This window comes from Nuphar pumila, chromosome 5 (genome assembly GCF_984573655.1).
Source record: "Nuphar pumila chromosome 5, dmNupPumi1.hap1.1, whole genome shotgun sequence".
In the NCBI taxonomy this organism is placed as follows: domain Eukaryota; kingdom Viridiplantae; phylum Streptophyta; class Magnoliopsida; order Nymphaeales; family Nymphaeaceae; genus Nuphar; species Nuphar pumila.
In genome coordinates, this window is record NC_143253.1 from 120,406,139 (window position 1) to 120,432,511 (window position 26,373).

Consider the following 26,373-nt stretch of genomic DNA (forward strand, 5'->3'; position numbering starts at 1 on the left):
AAACAGACTCAGGTCAAACCTGGTCCATAACAGAACCGGGTTAGACCCGGTTCTAAATGGACCCCGGTTCCACTCGGTCCAAACCGGAACCCGGGTACGTCTCGGTCCATAACAGAACCGGGTAAGCCCCGGTCCTAAATGGACCCCGGGTTCGACCCGGTCGAAACCGGACCCCGAGTACGACCCAGTCCATAATGGAACCGGGTTCGACCCGGTCCTAAATGGACCCCGGGTTCGACCCGGTCCAAACCGGACCCTGGGTACGACCCGGTCCATAACAGAACCGGGTAAGCTCCAGTCCTAAATGGACCCCGGGTTCGACCCGACTCTTAATGGGTCTCGACCAGACCCGCTTCAAAATGGATCCGGATCAGACCCGACCCAAAAGAAGACCTGATTCTTTTCGGATCAGACCCAGACCCGATGCTATATGGGTCCGGGTCAGATCCAAAAATGAATCGCATGCCCGATCCACCCAAAATGGGTTTCGATCGGGTCTGATATCGGGTTTTTCACTCGAAACCCGATCCGGTCCCCTAATAAAAATTAAACAGAAACCCGATGGGTTTCTGTTTGTATTTTCAGGGAAACCGAAAAGGGTTTCCGCCCTTTTCGGTTCCACGGCGACCCATGTTGTCGTAACGGCGACTGACCCCGGTTGCTGGTGACCTGTGTCACCCCACGGTGATGCTGATCCGGCGACAGCCCCCCCCCGTCAAAAGACGTCGCCCCACGACGACGATTCGCAGCTTCGTCGTCCAATGGCAGAAGACCGGCACTGCCTGCCAGTCCAGCGGCAGCCCCGGCGATGTCAGCAAGGCTGCCGCCGACCAATGGCTGCCCTTGCCGGCAAAACCCCTTCCGGCGACAAGTAAGGGTTTACAAATTGTTTTTTTTTTTTATTGTCGTCGGTTTACAGGCTACTTCGGCGATAAGGTGGGGCTATCCTTGGCGCTGGCAAGACCGTCGCTGTCACCTGCAGCTCTTCAGCGAAAGCTCCCCGCCCGATGGCTGAAATGGAAAACAGAGAAGAAAAGGGTTTTTCAAACCCTTTTCGCCATCTGCCATTATTTTCAGGCGACGACTCCGGCGACGACGGATCATCCCTGCAGCCCGACGGCCACAGATATATTCTGATCATCCTTTCTTTTCTTTTATAAGGATTTGATCTGTCTCTTACCGGTGGTTGTCGCCCCACGACGACTCCATCGATGCCATAAACGCTGAAACGGCCTACACAACCACACGCAACGGAAATGGGTGGCGTCAGTGGGCCCATAACCCATTGTTGGCGAATCTCTGAAAAATCAATAATAACAAGAAGCGTACCTGAATTCGCCATAGTCCGTGTAGGTAATTCGGCGTGCTCCTTAGCCGGTCGACGCCCACAATGAGCCCAGGCCTTAGGTCGACGGTGAGCAGGACCCTATTCCGCTAAGTCTGAATGCGGAACTGAATTTGGGCAGGAAAACCGCTACAAGTCTCTCATCATCCTAGTAGCCCCTAACCCCTTATGTAATGGGAGATTAAGCAGTTACGTGAATGTGCTCCCACCCACTACCCCATTACGTGGTCAAACATGGTCACATTCATGGGTTGGATCCACTAGGAGGGTGTCAAACATGGTCACATTCATGGGTTGGATCCAAAAACTGAAAATGTCCAACAGGATATCGTGAAAGCAGAAAGAACTCTGACACTTGGTCTGGAGGCATTTGCCAACCTACCTCAATATTCTTTAACGATGAAAATGGCCTCCAAATCTTTCTCAACTTTTGCCTTTCTTGAAGGGCAAGTCAGATCCTCACCAAATTCAATTTTGATTAAAATGGTAATTGGAAGCTATTAACTATTTGATTTAATTCCAATCAGCAAATATGTGTAGGGAACATAGGATTAGTGTCAATTACTCTATTTCATATGAACTGTTAACTTGATCATTCCATTCCACTTCCAAAATATATTCAAGTATCAGTGCAAACTGTTGAGATAACAGGAAATAGCTGTAGATGTCTTTATGCAGCTGTGCTGCGTATAACTGCTATCACAAGGATACTCTATTTTGGCTCTCTTATCATGTCCCTTCATATTAAAAACTTCATAAAAATGGTCACGTGTTTGCATCCGCAGCCGTATCCATGTGAACATGAACAAACTTAATTCAGCACCATAAATGAGTTTGATTTTCTGATATCTTCTGTCTCATATTCAAAGCTGACTTTATTCTCAACTTCCCACAACTTGCACACAATTACTTGGCTTGATTGACATACATTTTTAAGCATGATTTATCTCCAGCCGTGAAGGACCTAACTCAACTAATGCTACCCTTGTAATTCTCTGTTGTCCAAAATGATGTGTTATTTTCTTCCAGATGCCAACAGTTAACTCATTAACAATGTAGCACCAATCATGTATCCAGTTATCCGACAGATCCGCTATATAAATGGATCTCGATGTTTCTGCATATCTGAGTTCGTGATTGAGCTTTCTAACAAGCAAACCAGAGAATATTTCTTCACCCATGGCTCAAACCAAAACTCAATAGGTCAAACCCATTGTCGATTGATCCTCTATATCGCCCCTTCCTCAATTGTACTTATACAAGCCATTAATTATGTTGGTCCAACCAAACCTAAGTTTCCCACCACTCCCACCTGAATCATATAGAGCTAGGGGTGGCAATCGGGTCGGGTTGGCGGGTCATGTCGGCGGGTCAGCATACCTCAACACGAACCTGACCTGTTTATTAAACGGGTCGGCTGTGGCAAACACGAACCCGACCCATTTATTAAACGGGTAACCCGACACGACACGGTTAACCCGTTTAATAAACGGGTTGGTTCGGGTAAACAGGTTGGCGGGTCGGGTTCGGGTAAACAGGTTGACCCGCCCACCTAACCCGTTTATTAAACAGGTCAGCCGGGTTGGCATACCCCTAACACAAACCCGACCCGTTTAACAAACGGGTTAGGCGGGTTGACCCGTTTATTAAACGGGTTAGTTTAAGCCAAACCCGAACCCGCCTAAGATGCGGGTTGGCGGGTCATGTCAGGTTTTGCCACCCCTATATAGAGCCAACTTGACTACCATGGGGATCACCCGTGTGGCCAGTGGGGTGGTTGTGAGGGCATTGAGACAAAGACGTTGTATCAAATTCCTTTGGTGCACAAGTGTGCTTGTAGCTTTTGGGGGTGGGCTATGTAAGGTAGGGTGGTCATGGGGCCCCACCCAACATTTTTTTTACTTCGGTGAGGGTTCTTCTTCATCAATATATATATACACGAAAAATAATCATACTATTCTTGCAAAATTGCATTTTTTTAAAATACCTAACAATTTGATAAAATCCTTTTTATATCCAAAATTTTGATTCTCAAATTTTTAGGAGATTTTTACCCCTCTGCAAATACAATATAACCTTCGCAACTCTTGCGAATGTCCCCAAAATGTGTGAACCTCCGTTAAAAAAAATGACACAGTCATGAGGACATTCACACATACAGTACAACCTTAAAAATATGAATTGCGAATTTCATATTGTATTTGCGAATGTCCCCTTGCCTGTACCATCATTTTATGACATTCACAAATGTGTTGAGGATATTCATATGCGAATAGCAAAAAAATCTCAAATGTTAGAGTATTTAGTTAAAAGATGTTTGCACATGTTGGGGACCTTTGTAACTCATGGTTGCAAAGGTCCTCAAAATGTGTGAACCTCCTTTAACAAAATATTTATATTTGCAACAAAAGTCATAGTTGCTTAATCCATAGCCACCTAAACAAAACACACATGTACTAACTAATAGACGTTCAATGAGCAAAAATGTGCAAAAGCATTTTAAAATGCAAACATAATGTTTTATCCTCTGTACATAGGTTTTGGACGCTTGACATCATGAATGAAAAATTTATAAGTGCTCAACCCAATTAGTTAATGACTTAGTCTTCTCATTGAACCAGTAGACTTGGTTTGACCCATACAATGTAGTTGGGTTTCCATTAGGTGATTGTTTTTATAGACTTTAGCCACATTCTTCTCGATGTCTTAAAAATAATTTTTTTTGAAAAAGTTCTCTTGTCAACGAATTTGTTAAGTTTTGACAAGGTTTCATATACTCAATTGAGATTACTCAAGTCTTGAATAAACTATTTATGTACTTGTACTTTAAACTGACATGTCTAGAATTTTTACTATAAATATTATTTTTCATTTTATAAATAGTTGTTTGATTATCGCAATGCATAGCTATCGAGGTTACAGGCTTATCGCCTAATGGTATCTCCATAAAAAAATTCAATCATTTGGCTTTCATATGAGATGAAGTTATTGCTATCAGTTTTGTTTATATTATAGAATGAGTTATCATAGTTTACTTCTTGGATCTCCAAGAGTAAATATTCATTAACTTGTGAATAATGATTCATCAATTCATTGTTGTATGTGAGATGGTTGTTTTGTTAAAAATATGCTTTGGATCAATCTGTTCTAATGAGAAAAGCTGAATTTTGATTACAAAATTAGATGTAATAGGTGTTGTAGATTTTTTATAATCCTTTAAAAACATCTACAAATGTGAAAGTTCTAATAGATGCTATTGTGCTATTGGGTCAATATAGAAAAGGTTCCACTAAATAAACTTTAAAGATCACACTTACAGGGGCAAATATAGAGAAAGCGAAAAGACATTGAAAGAACCAAAACATTCAGCTATATATGATATACAAGTTTGGCTTTTCATTTTTTTAATTATTGCATGCCTATTGCACAAAATTTTCTAGTTCTTAGGTTATTGAATTCAGCTATTATTTTTAACAAAGAGAAAATATAAAATTGACACTTTCTCATGAGATATTGGTGGAATTTTTGGTCGTTTAAAACTTTCCCTGCGCTAGTGGCTATTGAGTTTTAATGTCCTAATTTAGTTTATTGGAGGTCCATTGTTGTGTCAGAGGGACACCTTTGTTGGCATCATGTCCATGGTGACGTGTGGAAACATGGACACAAACACAGACACAAGCACATAAAGTTATTATTTCAATGTTTTAATATTATTTAATAAAGAAATTAATATTAAAATATCAAAAAATATTATTAATAAAAAATAAAAATTACGTGTCCTCATGTCCTATTTTTCCAAAAAAAATCAAACTTGCGAGTCGAAAGGTGTCATGCATCCTAGTAACTGGGTATCTTTGACATAGATCATTGTTTTAAGATCTAAAACTAAATTAAAATATTAAGGAATTGCTTTAGCTGCTATTGAGTTGATACAGTTTTGATCCTTATCCATGCAACTCATCTTTATATTCCATGATCAATGCACATTAAGTTGTGTGTGGACAATTTTAGGTTTTAGATATGAACAAATCATATGAAATTGACCCTTGATCTGCAAGAGAAAAGGTTACCTAGAAAGACCTAAAATGTTCATTCATATCTACCAATATTATCAAGATATTGGTCACAACCACTTTTTTATTTTTTTATTTTTGGTTTGTTACATGGAAAAACTGCACCTAGAATGAGAGACCTATTGCACTCCCTTGGCCACATAAAACCCCGAGGAAAGCAAACCATTAACTGTTTGACAAGCTTGCCCTCCAAGATGGATAGTTCCATTTGAGGGGGCATGAGAGTAACTTCTCATGGAGCTATCAATAATTGATACAAGATCACTCCTTAAGCTATCAAGGATTGATATCTTAGTGCAGCTACAAACTATCAATAATTCATTCATCAACCTCTCTTTTTTATCTTTCTACAATGAACATTTATAGCAAACAAAAGGGAACTCTAGGAACCCTAATCATAATGAGAATCTGAGATAGATTCAAAACTCAACTAAGATCCAAAATCTAATATCTAACTAAATAATTATTAAAAAATAACAAATAATCAAGATGGATACCAATGGACATTGTGGATTTAATAGTGTCTTGTTTCCACTTTTGAACCAATAATTTAGTTCATTTGTTTAAAATACAAATATTCCTCTTAAGTTTTTATATTGTTGATATTCTTGTCTTCTTATCATTATCATTGTAATGGATATGAATATTTTCATAATGTTTTCTTGTTACAAAAACCAGTCCTAATTTGTTCTACAAAGCAACATTTTGAACTTTTTTATAATGAATTTTACTAGAGCTTATCTTGTCTGTTAGGACACTGTATTCTACGGAAAACGATCCTATGAATTTTGAAGAGCTGGACGTAAGGCACAACTCGGGCGAGGGACGCACCATGAGTAGAAAGGCATGCGATGTTAGGAGAGAAAGAGACGTCTCTCCTGATCAGCTACACATGGAAGGGTAAGGTGGATAGGAGGTCGACGACATGGGAGGGAGAAACGGATTTTTCTCAAAGTCGATGATGGGCATAGAAGAGAGGTGAAGGAGAAATACGTTCCTTCAAAGAACAAGAATACAAATCAAGAATGGAGCTTAGAGAATTTACAAGAGAGCAAAGGGGTAAAATATATACAAAGTTTTCACCCTTGAGAGGACTCTAGGAGGGCATCCCACCAGAGTCCCAGCCTGCGTAAGACTCCAAGCTAAGCAAGTTTTTCTATAAGTTTTGAGATAAAGGAAAACTCCCTCTATGCAGTCTCAGTTGGGCAGGACTCTATTTGGATGGGTCCTGGTTGAGGCAGGTCTAGTTGGTCGGACCCAAAGCAAAAAAGGATTTGTAATTTCTTCCTCTCCATCAAAAAGATTTTCACATTAAAATGATTCCATTATATACAAGTTTGAGCATTGGCTCTTTTGGTTTAGTTTAGAATAAATTACAGAAAATCAAATTTATGAGCTAGCTATAACACCACCATAAAAAAAATTTATTAGTAAACTTACCTTATTTTCCTTATGCATTTTAAGTTCCTCCCTAAGACATTAAATCATTTCTTCACTCGTGTTGTTATGATTAAGAAATAAATACTAGAGGTTGTTTAGTCATTTTGATTAACTAAACAATGACCAAGTAAATGGAGGATTCATCATATCATAGCTTAAATATGATCTACTAGTTCACTTGTCCTCATAATTGATCAACCAAGTGAGGTCTTTTGGAGTAGTAGGAGCATCCGAAAGTAGACCTAATTAAATTCTTTTAGTTGGATCATTGTTTTTATGTAGATGATTTTGTATTTTCAATCAAACATAAGATCAAGCTGATAGAAAAAAAATTTGTTAAGTTTTTTTTTTAAAGAAGGTAAAGAGCGAATTTAGTGTAGGTGCTCACAAAGGTGTGTCTAAAAGAATAGGAGAATGAGATAATTTTTGGCAATTATAAAAAAAGAAAGTGGAAGGAGAATGACTTCGTATGTTGTTTATATCCTGAATGCACTCTCAGACAACTATTCGATCTCTACTCGAAAGTCGGTACGATGAAGGAACTGTGACATATGCTTGAATGCTAATATAAGATGAAGGATGCAAGAAATCATGTTTTTTGTTAATAAGTATATAGATTTCAAGTTCTTTGATGATAAGTCATTGTTGCCTCAAGTTCATGAGATGTAAATCATGACTCATCGGATCAAGTCTGGAGATATGAACCTTGATGAATCATTTTAGGTGGTTGCAATTATTGATAGTTTATCTTAAAAATATTATAAAAATAAATAAAATCATAAAAATGAGGAGTTTACTTTAGAATAATTTCTTCAACTTCTTATAATTGAAGAGAAAACACGATCTCGAGATAAGAAAGATGATGTAAAAGAAGTTGGTGTTAAGGTGAACATCACTGAGCATAAACCAAAATTCAAACCCAAACTTAAGAACAAAAATAAGAAATTCATTACTATTCTTAAGAAAAGCGATTTTATTTCCTACTATACTTTTGGCAAACCTGGTCACTATAAGAGAGAGAGTGTCGACACATGAAGAAATTCAAAGACAAAGGCCAATAAACCTAATGACAACCTGATGGTTGTAGTAAGTGAAATATTTATAATCAATTCATGACAACCTAGTGGTACATGAATTATGGATCAATGATCCATTTATAAAATGATAAAAGTATGTTCGAATTATACACAATTGTGTGGGAAGAAAATAAGATCTTCATGAGAGTTTCTGATGCAGCTAGGGTTCATGTAAAAAGAAGTGTAAAAATTCATTTTACCATTGAAAATATTTGATCTTTCAAAGTATATCACGTACCATTATACTGTCGAAAAACCATAATTTTGTAGGTAAATGTTATATCACAAATGGATTGTTCAAGTTCAATTTAATTAATAAAAGTGATTATGCTTCTGTTTATATATTTAACTCATATGATTTATGGCATGCTAGATTAGAACATGTTAATTATAAATCTTTGAAAAGTATGAGTAATTTAAGACTTATTCATAAATATAAAATTGAGTATGTTAGAAAATGTGATGTTTGCATTCAAGCAAAGTTTGCAAAAGACAGTTTTCAATTTCATGCAAACAAAAGATGAGTATTTTAAAAAAATTAAGATTTTTAAAGTAGAGGTAAAAAATTTATAATTTTAAAATAAATTCTATTAGATTTGATAGATGTGATAAATATATTTCAAATGATTTTATTAGATTTTATTAAATTTTATAAAATTCATATGATACATAGACAAAACATGGTCCTTATACTCTTCAATGTAATGGTATAGTTGAATGTAAGAATAAGACTCTGGTAGATATGTGATGCTGATAAGTTCTAGAATGAAATATAATCTATGGGATAATGTTTTGCTTAGTTCATGTCATATTTTAAATAAAGTTTAATATTCAAATTCGAACATTACATCTTATGAACTTTAAAAATGTAGAAAACTAAATTTCAGTTATTTAAAAGTTTAGGTTATATTGCTTATGTAAAACTTGTTGAACCAAAGATAACTACACTTGGTCAAAAAACTTGAACCTATATTTTCATTAGATATTCTCAAAACAACAAAACTCATAGATTTATGGATATTAAAACCAAAGTGATTTTAGCTTAATTTAAAGACCATTTAACTTTAAAATCGCATGAAGTTTTAAAAGATATTAAAAATGAGCCAATTTCAAGAAAAATAATTTGTGAGTCTGAAAATCTTGAGATTCAAAAAAATTAGAGATTGAGAAAACTAAAAGATTTTGGTCATGATTTTCATCTCTACATGATAGATAGAAACTCATTGTTTTTCAAAAACTATGACTTCTCTAAACGCTACTTCTTAGAAAGAGGTTATAGATAGTGAAATTGATTCTATTTTTAAATATAATGTTGGATGTTGGTAGACCTGCCTGTGGTTTTAAACATTTGGGATGTAAATGAATTTTTAAGAGAAATTTTTGACCCGATGGTTTTATTGAAAAATTTAAAGCCAAACTTATTGTTAAAGGTTTTAAACAAAACCTAGACTAGATTATTTGGACACTTATACCCATGTAAGTACAATTGCATCTATTAGAATAATAATTGCTTTGACATCAATTTTTAAACTTGAGATTCACCAAATAGATGTTAAGACAACATTTTTAATTAGTGTTAAATTTTTTTAAGTTACTAAGGTCTTCATATGGTTTGAAATAATCACTTAAATAATGGTATAAAAGAATGATGTTAATCATGAGCAATAGTGCATAATGCATAAACATTACAAAACACTTTCTTTTATCTAAATTTGATATGAGAGACATGGGCTTAACTGATGTTATTTTTTATATTAAGTTGATTAGACATTAAAATTGTTATGCATTGACTCAATCCCACTACATTGAGAAAATTTTGAAAAAATATAATCATTATGATTAAAAGTTTATTGTTACTTCAGTTGACCCTAATGTTAAGTAAGTTGACCCTAATGTTAAGTAATAAATCAACACTAAAAGAAGTATGTTCCTCTTAGAGTATGCAATTGTTATCGACAGACTCATATATATTATGAATGAAACTAAATTAGACATAACTTTTTGTATGACCAAGTTGAGCCGATACACTAGTAATGCAGAACAAGAGCATTTGGATACTATATTGTCACTTCATTTGTCCATCCTCTAATTAGATCGTGTAGGGTATTCATTTTTAATCTCATGATTCAAGTTATTTTGACTCAATTTAACCTCGTAGTTGTGTTCAACATAGTTGGTTTAGTGGAATTGACCATTGGATCATATGTTTGAAAAAATTGTTCTTTCGAGTCCGGAAAAAATTGGTGTTTTTTATAATTATTGATTTTTGCATTGCTGGAAAAACCTGTATACAAGTTGGATTCATAAAGTTACATTAACTGGAGATTACCTGCTTAGGCGGAGAACTTTGTCATCAAAAAATTAGGTTCTAACGATTATCTGATAAGTTTGCTTTGGTTCCCTCTGCCCATCCTTTTGTCCAAAGAGATGTGCATTGCTTTGCTGCCCTAAAATGGTTCAATCATACATCTTATGGATTGGAGTAGACGGCCTAGGTAGCTGATCCATCTTGCATTGTATTATGATACTTTTTGCTCTTATTCTCTCCATCTGTACTCGTGTCTTCATCACCTCCATGGATGTAGATCACATCCAGAGGGTCAGTTCAAAAAACAAAAACAAAAAGTAAAATATAAAATATATAAATTTTGCTAAGTCGTTTATACATACAAAGCAAACTTTAACTTATATGTGTGTTGCGTTAGAAAGAGGACCGTCCGAACTACTTTCAAAAGGCAATTATGGATGTGTATTTTTGCAAATCTAAGTGCATGGATGTGATGTATAAGAACCAACACTTGGATTAAGTATTTTTTATGTGTAAATAGGATTTTATAATGTGCTAAAATTCAACGGTTGAAAATTTTGAATTATTTTAGATTATAGAAATTTTATTTATACATCAAATTTTTTTTATTTAAGTGTTGGTTCTTAGATTTTTTACCATGTAGATCACATCCACGCACTTTATATATATATATATATATATATATATATATATATATATATATATATATATATATATATATATATATATATATATATATATATAATTGTCTTTTAAAAGTGGTTTGGACCTTCCTTGGCTTGGACAAACCTATCTCTCCAATAGTGGATTCCAAGCAAATGTACCACACCCAATATATCTACAGGGTTAAATTTGTAAAAAAAAAACTATAATTTTTTCGGTTCATACTAGTTTGCATATTGTTTTAGTTTACATATTTCAGTTTCCCTCTATATATCAAAAAACACCTACAACTACTATTTTTGAAGAGTCCTAAGTAGTAAGGTAACCTTTTGGTGTCAGGATGATCCCTGAACTTTATATATATATATATATATATATATATATATATATATATATATATATATATATATATATATATATATATATATATATATATATATATATATATATATATATATATATATATATATATATATTGGTCATTCATTGATCGAAAGTGTAGTAGTGTTTTTCAATTTCGCTCCTCTAAAAGGCTGTTTTAGTAAAAATAATTATTTCAGAAATTTGTGAAAATACCAATATCTGGTACAGAAAAGAGTAGCAAAGGAATAACTTAAAGAGAACCTAAAAGTCAAGCCTCCACTGTATTGCAGTCAGCTTTATAAAAATCGAGGGTTGCTTTTTATTTGAGCACAATGGTTGAAGCTATTACTGAAAGAAAGTTGTGGTAACTTTGCACATGGGCTGTCAGCTGTCAGGGGTCTTTTTTTTCTTTGGTTGTAATCTTGAATACATCCATAATAATAATAAATTATCCCCATGGTTAGTGGATCCCAAATCAAAATAATACGAGGGATTAAAACTTCTTAAATTTAAGAATAATTAGACAATTATGATTTAACAAAAAAAGAAAAAGAACTATTTTAGTTGGTCAACAGAAGTTCGTAGTCAAGGTTATACTTGAATGCTTAAAGTTGGCCAAAGGACAACTCTAGGCCCACCAACTAAAACTCAAGCTATCTTCCTACAAGAGTAGCTCAGGTCCAAGGTTTATTGGACACACCCAAGACCCACCCAAGAAGTTCATATGTTGAGTGCATAATGGTTGTTCATTTTTGCAGCCATGCATGTCGTTCATCTAAAGAGTGAAACGGCACTAGGGATGCACAACCAGCCGAGTTAGTAAGCTTGGCTCATTCAAAAAATAAATGAGCAGTGATTGAACAAAGGTTTAAGCTCGGTACTAAACAAGTCGAGCTTGAACAGTTTGTCCCACTCGGTTGGGCTCGATAAACCCGATTAGGCTCCGTTCACATAGTTATATAAAGAAATTAGAGATTATATATGTATATTAGTTTTCTAAATTTGATTTGAAAAAGAGGTGTTACCGTAATTGGTGAGTCATTAGTCTCTTTGAAAATGTCCTGGGTTCAAATCCCACCATTTGCTTTTTCTTTCAAAAAGAACTTTTGACTCAAATTTAAAAAAAAAAAACTTAAAAATAAAAGACTTCTTCTCAAGCTGAGCCAAGCTCGGCTTGAACCCGGCTCATGTGCATCCCTACTTATGGGGCCCATACGAATTGAGGGTTTGGGTTCATCATGAAGATGAAGGGCATTCAGAGTTCTTTAAACAGTAGGAAACAAGGGGTTTGGGTTTTGGACATGAGTACGATTACAGATTCCAGACGTAAATATGTGTTTTTGTGAAATTTTAAGAAACATGGACACGTATCACATGGCATATCTGCATCGTGACACGAGACTCCAAATGCATGTCCCTCTGAGGTAGCCATGAAATGAGAGCCCAAGCCTGATTATATATGAACCTTGGGCAATGCAGGTAGATAATTGTGCATGCATGGTTTTTGGATCCGAACAATCGAGCTAGTAAGCAACCCATGTTGCCTGAAGTTCGTTCGAGTTTGTCAAGTGGTCTGTGACTAGCCACCAGCCAATTATTTAGCACAAACAAATTGAGCACAGAGGGTGCTCAGCTTGGCTCCGCTGAGCTCACCCAAAAAGCAAGATGGATCTAGAGCTAAACGAACCTAGACCAAACAACTTTTGTTTGGTTCATTCGGCTCATTTATGAACTGAGACAGACATCCACTTAGCTGACCCACCTGATACTGGTATTCGGGCCTAGTTTATAGGGCAGCGCTTGAGTAAAGCATGATGAAGCCTGGCCAAACAGCATAGAAGAGAGCTGAGACAGAGATGAATAAGATAGCTACATTAAGTTTGAGTTGCACTGATCCCAATTTACTGAAGGTCATCTCACAGTTTGGCTTTGAGAAGATAACAGAAAGAGAAAAGAATCAAGAGGTAAAATAAAGTGAGATTCGGACTTTGTAGTTTCTATGATTTACGCACTCTCTAGAGGTACATGTTACTTGCAATGTGCAGTAAATTTTGTTAAAAACCTGTTTGATGTGGGAGCTCTGAGAGCATCCTAATACGACCCTGAAGGACTTGTGATTCTCATTGTTTCCATCTACGTACATGCAATTTGGCTGTCCTATCCGATATGATTAAGACACGAGAAGGCTGTGGCACTCCAATAATTTTGTCATCACACAAGTGAGTCCAAGGTCAAGCAGGCTTGTTGGACAGTGTAAGAATTAGAGTAGACTTGAGGGTGACAAACAATGGAATCTAAAAATAAAGCCACCACTACTGTTCAGCCACGAATACAAATTAGGGCATGTTCAGCACGTACATCCATTCAGGCGTGCATTGCAGATTATGCATAGACGCATTTATGTGCATGTGTGTACATGCAAGCACAAGGGTGCACGTGCAAATAGGCCCTCTCAGGAACTTTGCAGGTGCATGCACACCCCCACACACCATCAATCCTACCACCACCACCACCACCATCACCCAAATATTTTCTGTTGAATATTAAGACGCTTGATACAATGATGCATAAGATGTGCATCTGGCTTGTACGGCTATCTATATTATTCAGTGGGTCAAGCGTTCCATGATGAAACATGGCATAGATATTCAGATTTTTGAGATCACACTATCAATAAGCCAAGCTCAAATGATTCACAATGGCCACCATACATAACCCCTTGATGATGGCCTGATTTATACATAAGCATCCCCCCAGTCGTACTCTTTTTCTTTTTGAACTTTTTTTCTATATCATCCTGTAAATTAGACTGATCCACCCAAATCGGAATAGATGTGCTGAAATGGATCAAGAGTGAACCCACTGCTCCCACTGTAATAACATTGAATCCACTACATACTTGGGTAGGCATCTGACGAAAACCGAGTTAACTCAGTTTCCTAACAAAACTCAGAATGTAAACCAAGATCCTGTGGCTAAGGCTTTGAGACGGCTCACAATATTTGATCGATCACCAGACCAAGCACACAAGTAGACATAAGAAAACAAACAGAACATGGCAATACCGTACATTTAACGTGATGAACGGCAATGGATGCAACAAAAGATGGCTACCATCATGAATCAAAGAATCTAATGTCAATCAAAAAATTCAAACACTTGATCAAGCATTGAGAACAAAAAGGCAGGAGGCCAGACACGATTAAATTGGCTGTGTTACGAACCAATATTAACATGAGAAAAGGCAAGGAGAAAAGATACTAAGGAAAGCAGGGAGAAAAATATACTAAATAAAGAGAAAGCAAGAGCAACAATACCAACAGCTAGGGCCTCCAACCCCACACCCACCATGCCATGTCCATCCAAGCAACTCCATGACAAATGTGGTGGGGGCACCCCATCACTTCCGTCGAAACATCTCTCCATAATTTTATTCCCTCCCTTCCTCCCTTCCCGTCTCATCTGTACCTCCACACTACACATGCATTATTGGGAAATTTTACCAAAAAGCAAGGTACACTCTTAACAAGACGACAGACACCATGCAGACTTTGCTCCTCTTTTCACAGAAAACACCCCACCCCACAAATTACAAGACTACCCACAAGATCTTTCCTTCCACAGCAAGACTACGATGGCAATTTCTGCCTTGCCATCTTGCGCTTTTGTAGCTTTGTGCAAAGGTAGGGAGTAGTTTGGTAATCTGTGAGGAATTATTCCCTCTGGCAAGACCAAAAACCATGGCAAAAGAATTGGAAGCAACGTGACAAGGCCATCAATCCAACCATTATTCCCCAACAAGGCCCTTCCAAATGGAAGGCTTCAGACTTGCTTGGATCTTCCTCCACTTTTCTTCCTAGAAGCCCAAATGCCCCTACACCTCAATGCCCACCAACCCAAAACTCTCATTAGATAACCACAAGGCCGTCCCAACGATTTCCTCCTTGGACTTTGCACCTCTTATGATTATTCTAAGACCCTACTTTTATAAGCCTCTGTCTACAAATACAAGCACCCCATTCCTTAAACATTCCAACACTTCTCATCATACAGCCCATTCCTTGAATATTTCTATCATCGTCATCATCATCCCACTGCCACTAACAATTACAAGTGATTCTGCTTGGATGGGCAGGCAAAAGGATTCTGCAATTCTGCATTCATCCATTGCTCTCTTACAAGAAAGATTTAAACAGCTACAGAGGGTCAAAGAAATGAGGGAGGAGAGGGAGCTGTTGAAATTGTTTTCAGAGACAGAAAGGGTGGCTCCGGCTCGCTATAATGCTTCAGCATGCAACCCGCCAGATTCGATTCTAGTTTATAGAACACCAGCAACCCATTTCAATCAATATGGCTCACAAAGCAAGCATCTCAACTTCCAACCTGCAGAGATGAGAGCACTTACAGTGTCATGCTCAGATAGACCAGCTGCGAGACTTGGCCTCAATTGCAGCACTCACAGTTACGATGACACGGATGTTGATACATCTCTTCACCTGTAAACAACATGAGTTTTTGTTTTCTATTTTCCTTTTTTCTATTTTTCTTTTTAGTTTTCTTTTTCTTGTGGTTGTGAGATGAAAAGAGGGTGTAGTACTGTAACTACTGTTTGCTGTTATTGTCAAAGTCCTCGAGGTTACTGTCAATAAGATGTCCTTCAGCAAGGCAGTCCTCTACTTTATCCTCAAATGGAACTTCGATACATTCAATCCTATCCACGTCCTCCTCACCTTTACATTTTCTTTTCATGATTCTTGGAACTACACGAGTAACTGACTTTGTGTTCAGCCTGGTATCATCCTCATTTATCTTTTCAAACCGAATTGCACTCACCTTCCTTGCATTTCCAGCCAATATCTGCACAAGTACAATAGTGGAATTAAAAAAAATAACTAAGACTATTAATGACAGATGAACGATAAATTTTTGTTTACCCTATATATCAGATTAGTAAACAGGACAGATTTGGTCGGGCTCTAGGCACAACCATAACAAAACAACCACATGTAGCACTAGCTAAGCTGGACTGAGATCAGTATTGGGCTGGGAGATTACCAAGTTTAAAAGGCTTAACAGTATCATTAAAAATTCAATCATAAGTTGGTTTGAAAGAATTAAGATTTTCTCCAGATTTGGATTTTTACCAGATCCAGGGCCAGGCTTATAACCTTTCTTCGTTCTGACCATCAATGCATTGGATCTAGAATGAGAACACAAACCCAAAAAAGCCAATTGAGTGCCTCGACTCATGCCCATACCATTTAGATCCATCTTTCTTGAAACAAAATATTCAACTTACCCACTTCACCCCATCAAGAAAAATGATCAAGAGCTAAATGTCATGAATAAAAAGGTAAATGCAGTGTTACCAGAAAATTTATTCAGACTGGACGATTAAGAGTTAATTCCTAAAGGCTCTGTACAAAAGCATCAGAAAACGTAATTGGGTGGAGTACCTCAAGCTTAAGTATCTGATACTTCTCCTTGTGATTATCAGATTCACCATCAACATATTCATCATTTTCTTCAAGGCTTGCATTTTCAAGTTTCACTGTGATACTCTCCCCGGTTCTAGGAATATATCCAAAGGACTCACAAACAAAACCAGACACAGTTTCATACTGATGACCCTGTTGTAACCATGAGAATAAAAGATCAAAGATCAAAAAAGTAAAATCTTGAACAATATTCAGTACACTGAAAAGATCTTATCATAAATATAAACTCACGCAAAATCTACAGAATAGAAGTGATACTTAAAATTTATGAAATAGTAACATGTGTAATTATGTATTCTATAGATATCTTACAAATAATGCAGGTTTCAAAGCAAAAAAATTCAAACACATGAACTTAGATAGGAAAGAGATGCACTAGCATGGAACCCAAAAGTGTCAAATTTAAGAAGACAAATAACAATAGAGTATTAGGTTAAAGTAACTATTTATGCAATTTATACAAATGCTCAAAGTGCATTGTTGGACACCCTAGACAAAAGGTTCTGTTGATTTTCATTTTATATTGAAGAGAGAAGCTACATATTTTACCACTTCTTTGGACATCTAATTTTGCTAATTATCTGTTGATACTTCCTAATTTAGATTATAAAATATTATTCCTGAAATTTTCTTTCTTTAAAAAGTAGGTTCTAATATAAGCTAATAATGTTCTCCCACTAAGGGTCAACCCCAGCTTGCCTATTGAAAAGGAAAGAAAAAAACAAAAATGTTCTCTTTTTTTTCATATCATTGATTTTATGATTACTTCCAAATCACAAAGTCTAAAATGGTTCAGAAACCCAGTAATTTAGGAATACGACTAGCTTGGGCTTGATTCAGGACTCAGGAGAGTCAACCAGTGACTCAACCTGGTTTTATTAACTTTCTATACATACACGTGTGTGCATGTAAGCCAAATCCATTTAGTTTAAGTGGTTAACATTAGGAGTGTTACAACTAACCTCACTTACCAAACTACCCCTAAGGCAGTTGCATTTTTTGAAATTCTTACAAATACTTTTAAGGACCAAAAGAGTTTATTTTTGAGCTTTTTCTATCAAATATCCTTCATATTTTACAATAGGTTTCATGTGTTGTTCATCTTAGTTCTTTTATCAAAAGAATGTCATAGTTTTACCTAAGGTTGCCAGACTAGGATGCGGAAGCGGGAAACGATACGGGGAGCACAAGCGAGAAGCGATGCATTTTAAAATATATAGGAAGCGGGAAGCGAGGAATAAAAAAAGAAATATAAGAATTGAATGAGAATCAAAATAAAACACAAATAAAAACTAAAATAAAAGTGACTAATATTAAATTTCATGATTTTTTAGTGTAAGAATTAAATTTTTAACAAAATCTAAAAATGATGACTACCAATTTAGCGAAAGCACATGAAAGTGCGTGAGAAGAGTCAGAGAAAACACATAAAAAGCATAAAAAGTTAAGAGAACATATAATAAGAATAAATGAAGCATGTCAAAAGCATAGGAAAAGTGTGGGGGAATCGAGGTTCTCATCAAGTTTCGGAAGCGAGGAGTATCGCACTTCCGAAGCGAGTATTTGGGAAGCGAGCTTCCCACCTGTCTAAAAAGCTTATGGTAACTCTGGTTTTACCCCTAAAAGAAACAAGGAAAAGCTAAAAAATGCTAGAAATTTAGTAGTTTACTAATTTAGGCCAGTTGAACACCCTTATTATTAAAATAAAAGCATTAGGAAAATGTCGTCAGCTTTTAAGATGTATAAAAATATATACATAGTATATTATATATATAATAGGACAAGAAAGCTTTTGGTAATTCTTGTAATATAAGTGCAAAGAAAGGTATGAAATTTTCAAAATACAGAAAAGTGAAAAATAAGACAAATCATGTTTTACAAGCAACCTAGTACCCACGCTCATAAGTGGCCCCACTGCTGGTTGCAACAGGCAAATTTCCAGGGGACCAAAGTCAACTTCCCCAGTCAGGCAAGAGAATGACAGATATATCTTTTCAACTCCTCTAATGGGTGAGAAACCTGAAAAAGGGGGAGGCTACACAAAGACAAGGAGATGGCACGTGGCAATGATGACAGAAATATTAACTTGAGAATCTACCAATTTCTGTCATCTTATTTGTTCTGGATAAGCATTTAATACGGAATTGAACAAATGAAGGTGAACGGGTTTTAAGCTCAAAAAAATGACATGAAAAGAAAATTTTTGAGTACATAATCAAACCTCTGGAATTTTAACATTAAGTTCTTCAGAGAAGTGGTAGACTGAAGTATTTGCATCAACATCAAAGATACCATCAGCTCGCATAACAACATAACCAGTTTTTCTCTGGATCTCCTCCTGATACATTGAGAAGTTAGTAAGTGATCCAACAGAATGGGTTATTGCTTGAGGCTTATCATCATGACCTGAAAATTAAGTGAGAGCCTGATAGATCTAGAAAGAAAAGCAGAAAAAAAAAGCAAAACAAAAAAAGGATAAAGAGGAGAAAGCTAAGGCATAAAACAGAATTCTTTAACTTGCGATATCATTTCTGAATATATTTTCCAGTTGTGCAGAAATTATATATGTGCATATCACATAAACAAGCCAGATATGCTTGATAGATCTAGAAAGAAAAGCAGAAAAAAAAGCAAAACAAAAAAAGGATAAAGAGGAGAAAGATAAGGCATAAAACAGAATTCTTTAACTTGCGGTATCATTTGTGAATATTGTAATGAAAGACGCGAAAGCACCAACATGCGAATAGAGGAGAAGCAAGGAAGCCAACAACACAAGCACACAATGTGCAAAAGAGAACGCAAGCACAATACAAGTGCAAATAACCCACTAAGGGGTGAAAAGCCTTCAAAAGCAAAAATAACTTTATTGAAAGAGAGAAAAGAAGAGGCTAAAAGCCATACATGAATGAGGGAGGAGCCCTTAATTTATAGAGAAGGGAGGACCCAAGGGACCACATAGAGGGGCTCCCTTCTAGCCATTGGGAGCCCCAAACGGTCATATTTATGACTGTTTGGGGCCCCAACGACTAGAAGGTGGGACCCCTTTATGTGGTCCAAAACTAATAAATAAAAATAAAAAATAAAAAAGTCCAAGTCAGACATATCAAAAGTTTCCTTTAGAACGAATTTAACCTGATCTACTCCCTTTTTATCATTCCCTGTGATGATCATGTCATCAACATACAGAAGAAGAATGACTATAAGATCACCTGTTTTCTTGACAAAGAGAGCAGTGTCAGTATAACAAGATATAAAACCCAAATTAATCAAGACATTGTTAAATTTGTCATACCAAGCTTTAGGAGCTTGTTTTAGACCATATAATGCCTTTTTTAATTTTAAGACTTTTTCATTTAGAATCATACCTGGAGGAGGTTCTATATAAACCTCTTCGTTAAGGTCACCATTTAAGAATGCATTTTTCACATCAAGTTGAAAAATGTTCAATTTCTTAATAAAAGCAACAACAATAAGAGCTAACACTAGTCATTCTAGCAACAGGGGCAAATGTTTCATCATAATTTACCTCATATTTTTAAGCAAATCCTTTTACAACCAATCGGGCCTTATATCTTTCCAAAGACCCATTACTTTTGGTTTTAACTTTAAAAACCCATCTATACCCAATGGGTTTCTTCCCGTTATGAAAATCAACAATTTCCCATGTTTGCGCCCTTTTAAGAGCATCTAGTTCAAGTTCCATAGCCTTAACCCAATGATCATATTGTTTAGCTTCATGATAATGAGTCGGTTCATGAAAGGAATGCAAAGCTAATAAGCATGCCCTAAAATCTGGTGAAAAAGATTCATAGGATACAAATCTATTTGGTGCTCTAATTACAAGACTTAACCTTCTTTAAGATGATTCTTCCATTGTGTTATTTTGAGAGTATCTCTCAAAAGCACAAGGAGGATTTGCCTCTTCTCTTCTGGAATAAACTTGAATTTGCCTAGATATAGGTTCATTTACATTATCTTGTTGTTCAGAACCCAAATCATCTATATGTATTTCCTATTGTTCATTAAAAGTTTCTTCAGAACTATTATCACGTGATAATAAATCAAACAGGAAAGAGTGATCAACCTTTTCATTTGATTTGTGTGAAAATCCATTTTAATCTTCTAAGAAGGTAACATCCTTTGAGATATACAATTTGTTATTTGTTACATCAAAGCACCTATAACCTTTTTGTTTTTCACCATACCCTAAAAATATGCATTCAATCGCCCTTAGAGAAAGTTTATCATTTTTGCGAGTTAAGATAAAACATTTACACCCAAAAATCCTTAGCCTTTGGTAATCAGGAGTCATGTTGTAAATCTTTTCAAATGGAGAAAGATTCTTTAGAGAAGATGAGGGAGTTCGATTAATTAAATACACGAAAGTTAGAACCGCCTCAGCCCAAAAAGATTTTGGGATGTTTTTTGAAATCAACAAGGTTCTAGTCGTTTCAATTATGTGCCTATGTTTTCTTTCAGCAATATTGTTTTGTTGCGGGGTGTTTGGACAAGAACGTTGATGACAAATCCCATTTTCTTTTAAGTAATTTTGAAATTCATTTGACATAAATTTGCCTCTTGAGTCAGATCTAAGGATGGACAAGTTACCTAAGAATTGATTTTTTATCATTGCATGAAATTCTCTAAAAAATGAGAAAACTTCAGATTTCTTACTTAAGAATAGATCCATGTGAATCTAAAAAAGTCATCAATAAATATAACATAATATGAAAAAACTCCTTTGGATACAACCGAAGAGGGACCCCATACATCAGAATGAATTAATTCAAATGACCTAGTGGAGACAAAATTTCTTTGAGGAAAGGGAATAGCTTTAGATTTTTCAAAGATACAATCTTTACAAGACATGTGATTGTTTTTACAAGAATTGCACAAAAAAAGAAAGAGAGACATCTTTAGAAAATTAGGGTGGCCAAGTCTCTTATGCCAAATATCGATACTTTTGGCATTTACAAAATTACAAAATGACTTGGTTGGAAGAGACAAAAAATCCATGAAGTAAAGATCACCCCTTCTATGGCCGCGCCCAATCAACTTCTCTGACTGGAGATCCTCCACGGTGCAACCTTTGGGCGAGAAAGAGACTTGGCAACCGTGATCGGTAATTTGAGAAACTGAGAAAAGATTTAGATTGATTTTTGGAACTCTTACTTTTAGAATAAAATTTTGATTAAAATCAAGTGTCCCAATACAATCAATTTTTAAAGATGTCCCATCAGCCGTTGAAACATATGAAGGTATGGGGTCGGGTAAACACATTTGATAAAATATTTTTATGAGATGTCATATGAAAGGATGCGCCAGAGTCAAGAATCCACGTAACTGAGGGTGATGAAGAGTAGGCAACCGCAGCACCCGAGGTAGAGGAAGATGAATTTTTGAGAAGGTGCTGGAGAACTTCGAAGATTTGATTGAGAGCTACTTTAATATCACCTCTATCTTCTTTCCTTTTTGAAGCATTTTCTTCAACGGCGGCAACCTTAGCTTTAAGCTTGAGACAAACAGGCTTAATGTGCCCCGGCTCATTACAAAAGTGACATATGATACCTCTTCTATTGTTCTTTCCAAAATGAGGAGGTCTATAGGTTTTAACATTATTTCTAGGCCTAGTAACGGCCAATACATCATCATTCTTTAGGGAAATGCCAAGACGAGTTTCGGCTTGGCATATTTCGGCAAGAGCATCTTCAATAGGTAGAGCTTTGCTACGATGAAGAAGAGATGCCCGAACTTGCTCAAACTCCGGTCTAAGACCATGGAGGAATTGGAAAAAATGCTCTTTTTCAATTTGTTCCCTTCTTAATTCAATATCTTCCGGAGCCACCCATTTAGGTTCAAGGAGGGCAAGCTCATCCCAAAGGGGAGTAAGAGCACTAAAATAATCTCGGACACTCATGTCCCCTTGTTTGGCAGATTTAATTTTTTCTTGACAAAAGAATTGCCTAGCAAGCTCTTTTTTGGTATACATACCCTTAAGAAAGAACCATGCCTCATTGGCTCTTCTAAATTTCGCAATATTGGCACAATTCTTTAGATCAACATTGTTCGTGAACCATGCCAAAATTTTAGCATGGTTACTTTCCCAATCCTCTAATTTGGATTGGTGATCATTGATTGCCTTGATGCGCACATCGCCATCCAAAGCTTTTTCAACATCCTCTTCCATTTTAGTGATATTAAGAGAAGGTTCGATAGAGGTTCCCATAACAAAACCCCAAAGTTTCTTACCTCTTAAGTGATTCTCCATAGCAGAAGCCCACATGAGATAATTTGATCCATTGAGCTTAAAAGAGAGCTCTACCTTTGATTCGTACTCCATAGATACCAAAGAGGATTCCGTTCTTCAAATAAGTTAAGAGGCACACTTCCCAAAGGCTTCAACAAGAATGCAAGATCACCAACCTTGCTCTGATACCACGTAATGAAAGACGCGCCAACATGCAAATAGAGGAGAAGCAAGGAAGCCAACAACACAAGCACATAATGTGCAAAAGAGAACACAAGCACAATACAAGTGCAAATAACCCACTAAGGGGTGAAAAGCCTTCAAAAGCAAAAATAACTTAATTGAAAGAGAGAAAAGGAGAGGCTAAAAGCCATACATGAATGAGGGAGGAGCCCTTAATTTAAAGAGAAGGGAGGACCCAAGGGACCACATAGAGGGGCTCCCTTCTAGCCGTTGGGAGCCCCCAAACGGCCATATTTATGACTGTTTGGGGGCCCAACGACTAGAAGGTGGGGCCCCTTTATGTGGTCCAAAACTAATAAATAAAAGGAAAAAATAAAAAAGGAAAAAAGAAGAAAAAGTAAAATATTTAAAAGTAAAATACATAGTGATATTACCAAAATACCCCTATCGGGTATTTTGGTATACAACAGAATTATATACTTAAATATATATTTAAGTATATAATTTAACGAATATATTTTCCAGTTGTGCAGAAATTATATATGTGCATATCACATAAACAAGCCAGATATGCTTTCATAGCTCAGTTGGTTAGAGCACCTGTTTAGTATGCGGGAGGTCTAGAGTTTGAGTCTCGATGAAAGCAATTAGCTTATGCCAATCCAGAAAAAAAAGCCAGATATTTTCCAAGCTACAAAATATTTTTCAGAATAGAAATTGCATAACCATGTGAAACAATTTTAAAATGGATTCCACATTTATTCACACAAACTAATGGTTAAAAATGACACCATGATTTTCACTTACCTTTGAATCATTCTCATCAAATATTTCTCCAACAATTTCTTCAACAACATCTTCCAAAGTAACTATCTGTTTCATCCACAGTCCAAAAAAATGATATTGTAAACACCAAATGACTACTATGAAACGCCAGATCACCAAAATTTATTTGCTTAACCAAATGCAATATTAAAAGATACTTGTGGACAATTCACACTGACAGTGGGTCAACAAGTGGAGCAGCTGCTCATGACTTATCCAGAGTAGGTGATGCAACTACCAAAGTGAAATAGTTAGGCTAACAATTCAATGCTACATAGTATGTGTACATGGGGAGTGACATCAATGTACGGTTTCCAGCCAAACCTCAGCAAAATATCATGTCTGCTGAAACTGCCATTCAAAGTTAAAACATACATGTACACATACACATGCATGTTTACATATGCCAAAATTATATTTTATATATATAGTAGGTGTTAGCTGCCTACCCATTTTCTAGCTTAGCATCAGCCTACCGGGATTTTGAAGGGTTTTTTCATGTTTTCCTTAAATCTGACCATACAAATGTATTCTACATGCTTCGCTTTATAGGAACTAACTCTTGGAGCGTCCAATTCTTGACATGCAAATAAGTTTTTATAAGGTTTAAAAATTGATGGTCTAAAATTTTCATAAATATTCAAGGATTAAAAAAACATGATTCAAGTGACGTTTCCTAGCAAATCGACCATGCCGAACACATCTGCAGGGTCAGATTTGCGGAAAACAACTGTTTGCACTCAGTAGGCTAGAAAAGTGGTAAGCAGCTACCACTTTTCCTCTATATATATATATATATATATATATATATATATATATATATATATATATATATATATATATATATATATATATATATATAGCAATGGTAATATACCCGACCCCATCCCTGCCCGACCTGTACCCGATGGGATTTTTTTCGAAAATCCGACCTTAGCATGATTGATTCACTAGAAAACGATTCTTGAATCATGTATTTTGGATGAAAAAAATGGTTTTTGGAAACTCAAAAGTTTTAAAAAATTGTTGATCATTGATTTTGAAACCTTATAAAAATCTATCCACGCATCGGAATCAAATGATCCAAGACCCAATTCCTATGAAAACAAGCATGTAGAACACATTTGTAAGGTTGGAATTTTGAAAAAACACAAAAAAAAAATTAAAAAAAAAACCATTTGGTACGGGTCGGGCATGGATGGCATCGGGTAGCTTCCCATTTTCATATATATATATATATATATATATATATATATATATATACACACGAAAATATGTAGGTGCATGGTCACTTTGGAACATGACCAGAACAAACTCGCGTTGAGCATCCATCGCGCGCACGATGGATGCTCAACACAAGTTTGCATCAAATAACACCTTTAGTGGCAACTTTTGTTGTTGCTAAAGGACCCCACTGAGACTTTTAGCGGTGACAAAAGTTGCTGCTAAAGGTCTGAGACCTTTAGCGGTGACTTTTATCGCCGCTAAAAGTCTTTTGGCAGAAACAATGTCATTGAGCGTCCATCACACGCGCGATGACGCTCAGCACAAGTTCGCTTTGGTCATGTTCGGAAGTGGTCATGCACCTACGCACTACTCTCCCTATATATATTCATTATCTCAATTTAAATAGTGACCCTCCCAATAGGGAGGGTCATCATTTTAGCTAGTCCCCGTGTTCCTCAAATGGATCTCTTAGTTGTTGAGAGGGTTGCCCAAAGCCCGTATATAAGGCATACCCAATAAAGCTTACAACTAAACCAGATATGGAGATGGCGATTAGAGTTGAAGTTTCCATTATTAGGTAATTTTAAGACCACTATGGATGGATCTACGATAAGATATTAAAGTTTATTTACAATGGAATTGTATACAAAGTAACAGGTCTCAAACAATGCATGCAATAGGATTTATGGCTACACAAGCCATTGAGGGTAGTTCCAGATCCGGGCCAAGATGAAATATTATAGTCAATTTATTAAAACCGTTGAATTCGGAATATGGTAAAGTAACTCCTAGATGGGGAACTACACCCCTTATGGGTGTTGCAATAGCTCTATTTGCAATATTCCTATCTATTATTTTGGAAATTTATACTTCTTTCGGTTTACTGGATGGTGGATTTCATTAAGTTAGGTCCAGAAAAAAGGGTAAGTCTTAACTTTCAACAAAAAGAAAAGAAAAGAAAAAAGAACTTAGGACTGGGAAGGATTCCGATGCAAGGAATGCTCATACCCCTGGCCAGCACTGTCTCATCGCTCATACCTATAGTACTTCTGCCTCTAGAGAATCTTCTATTGGAAATGGATGTGGATACACACATGCGCCCATACCAACCTGTTAAGGATACTG

At 36.2% G+C, this 26,373-nt stretch overlaps 1 protein-coding gene and 1 non-coding gene across 3 annotated transcripts in view; one reads left to right on the forward strand and one right to left on the reverse strand.

The window, feature by feature from the left end:
- Nucleotides 1–14,363: 14,363 nt before the first annotated feature.
- The window catches only part of LOC149838401 (putative DUF21 domain-containing protein At3g13070, chloroplastic), a 54,572-nt gene continuing 42,562 nt past the window's right edge, over nt 14,364–26,373 (reverse strand). Inside the window, exons 11-15 of one of the 2 annotated variants that reach the window (XR_016431959.1) lie at nt 24,004–24,069; nt 18,988–19,104; nt 16,725–16,898; nt 15,674–16,125; nt 14,364–15,581 (exon numbers count right to left, since the gene is read on the reverse strand). Coding sequence is in view for 1 of the 2 variants with exons in the window: in XM_090006576.1 (XP_089862702.1) it covers nt 15,871–16,125; nt 16,725–16,898; nt 18,988–19,104; nt 24,004–24,069 (612 nt within the window). In the remaining variant the exon portion in view is untranslated. Of the gene's footprint in view, nt 16,126–16,724; nt 16,899–18,987; nt 19,105–24,003; nt 24,070–26,373 lie in introns of both variants that reach the window. The other variant, XM_090006576.1, reaches the window with a different exon arrangement.
- TRNAT-AGU (transfer RNA threonine (anticodon AGU)) lies at nt 23,769–23,842 on the forward strand. Its single transcript has one exon. It is a non-coding gene; the product is annotated as a tRNA-Thr (tRNA).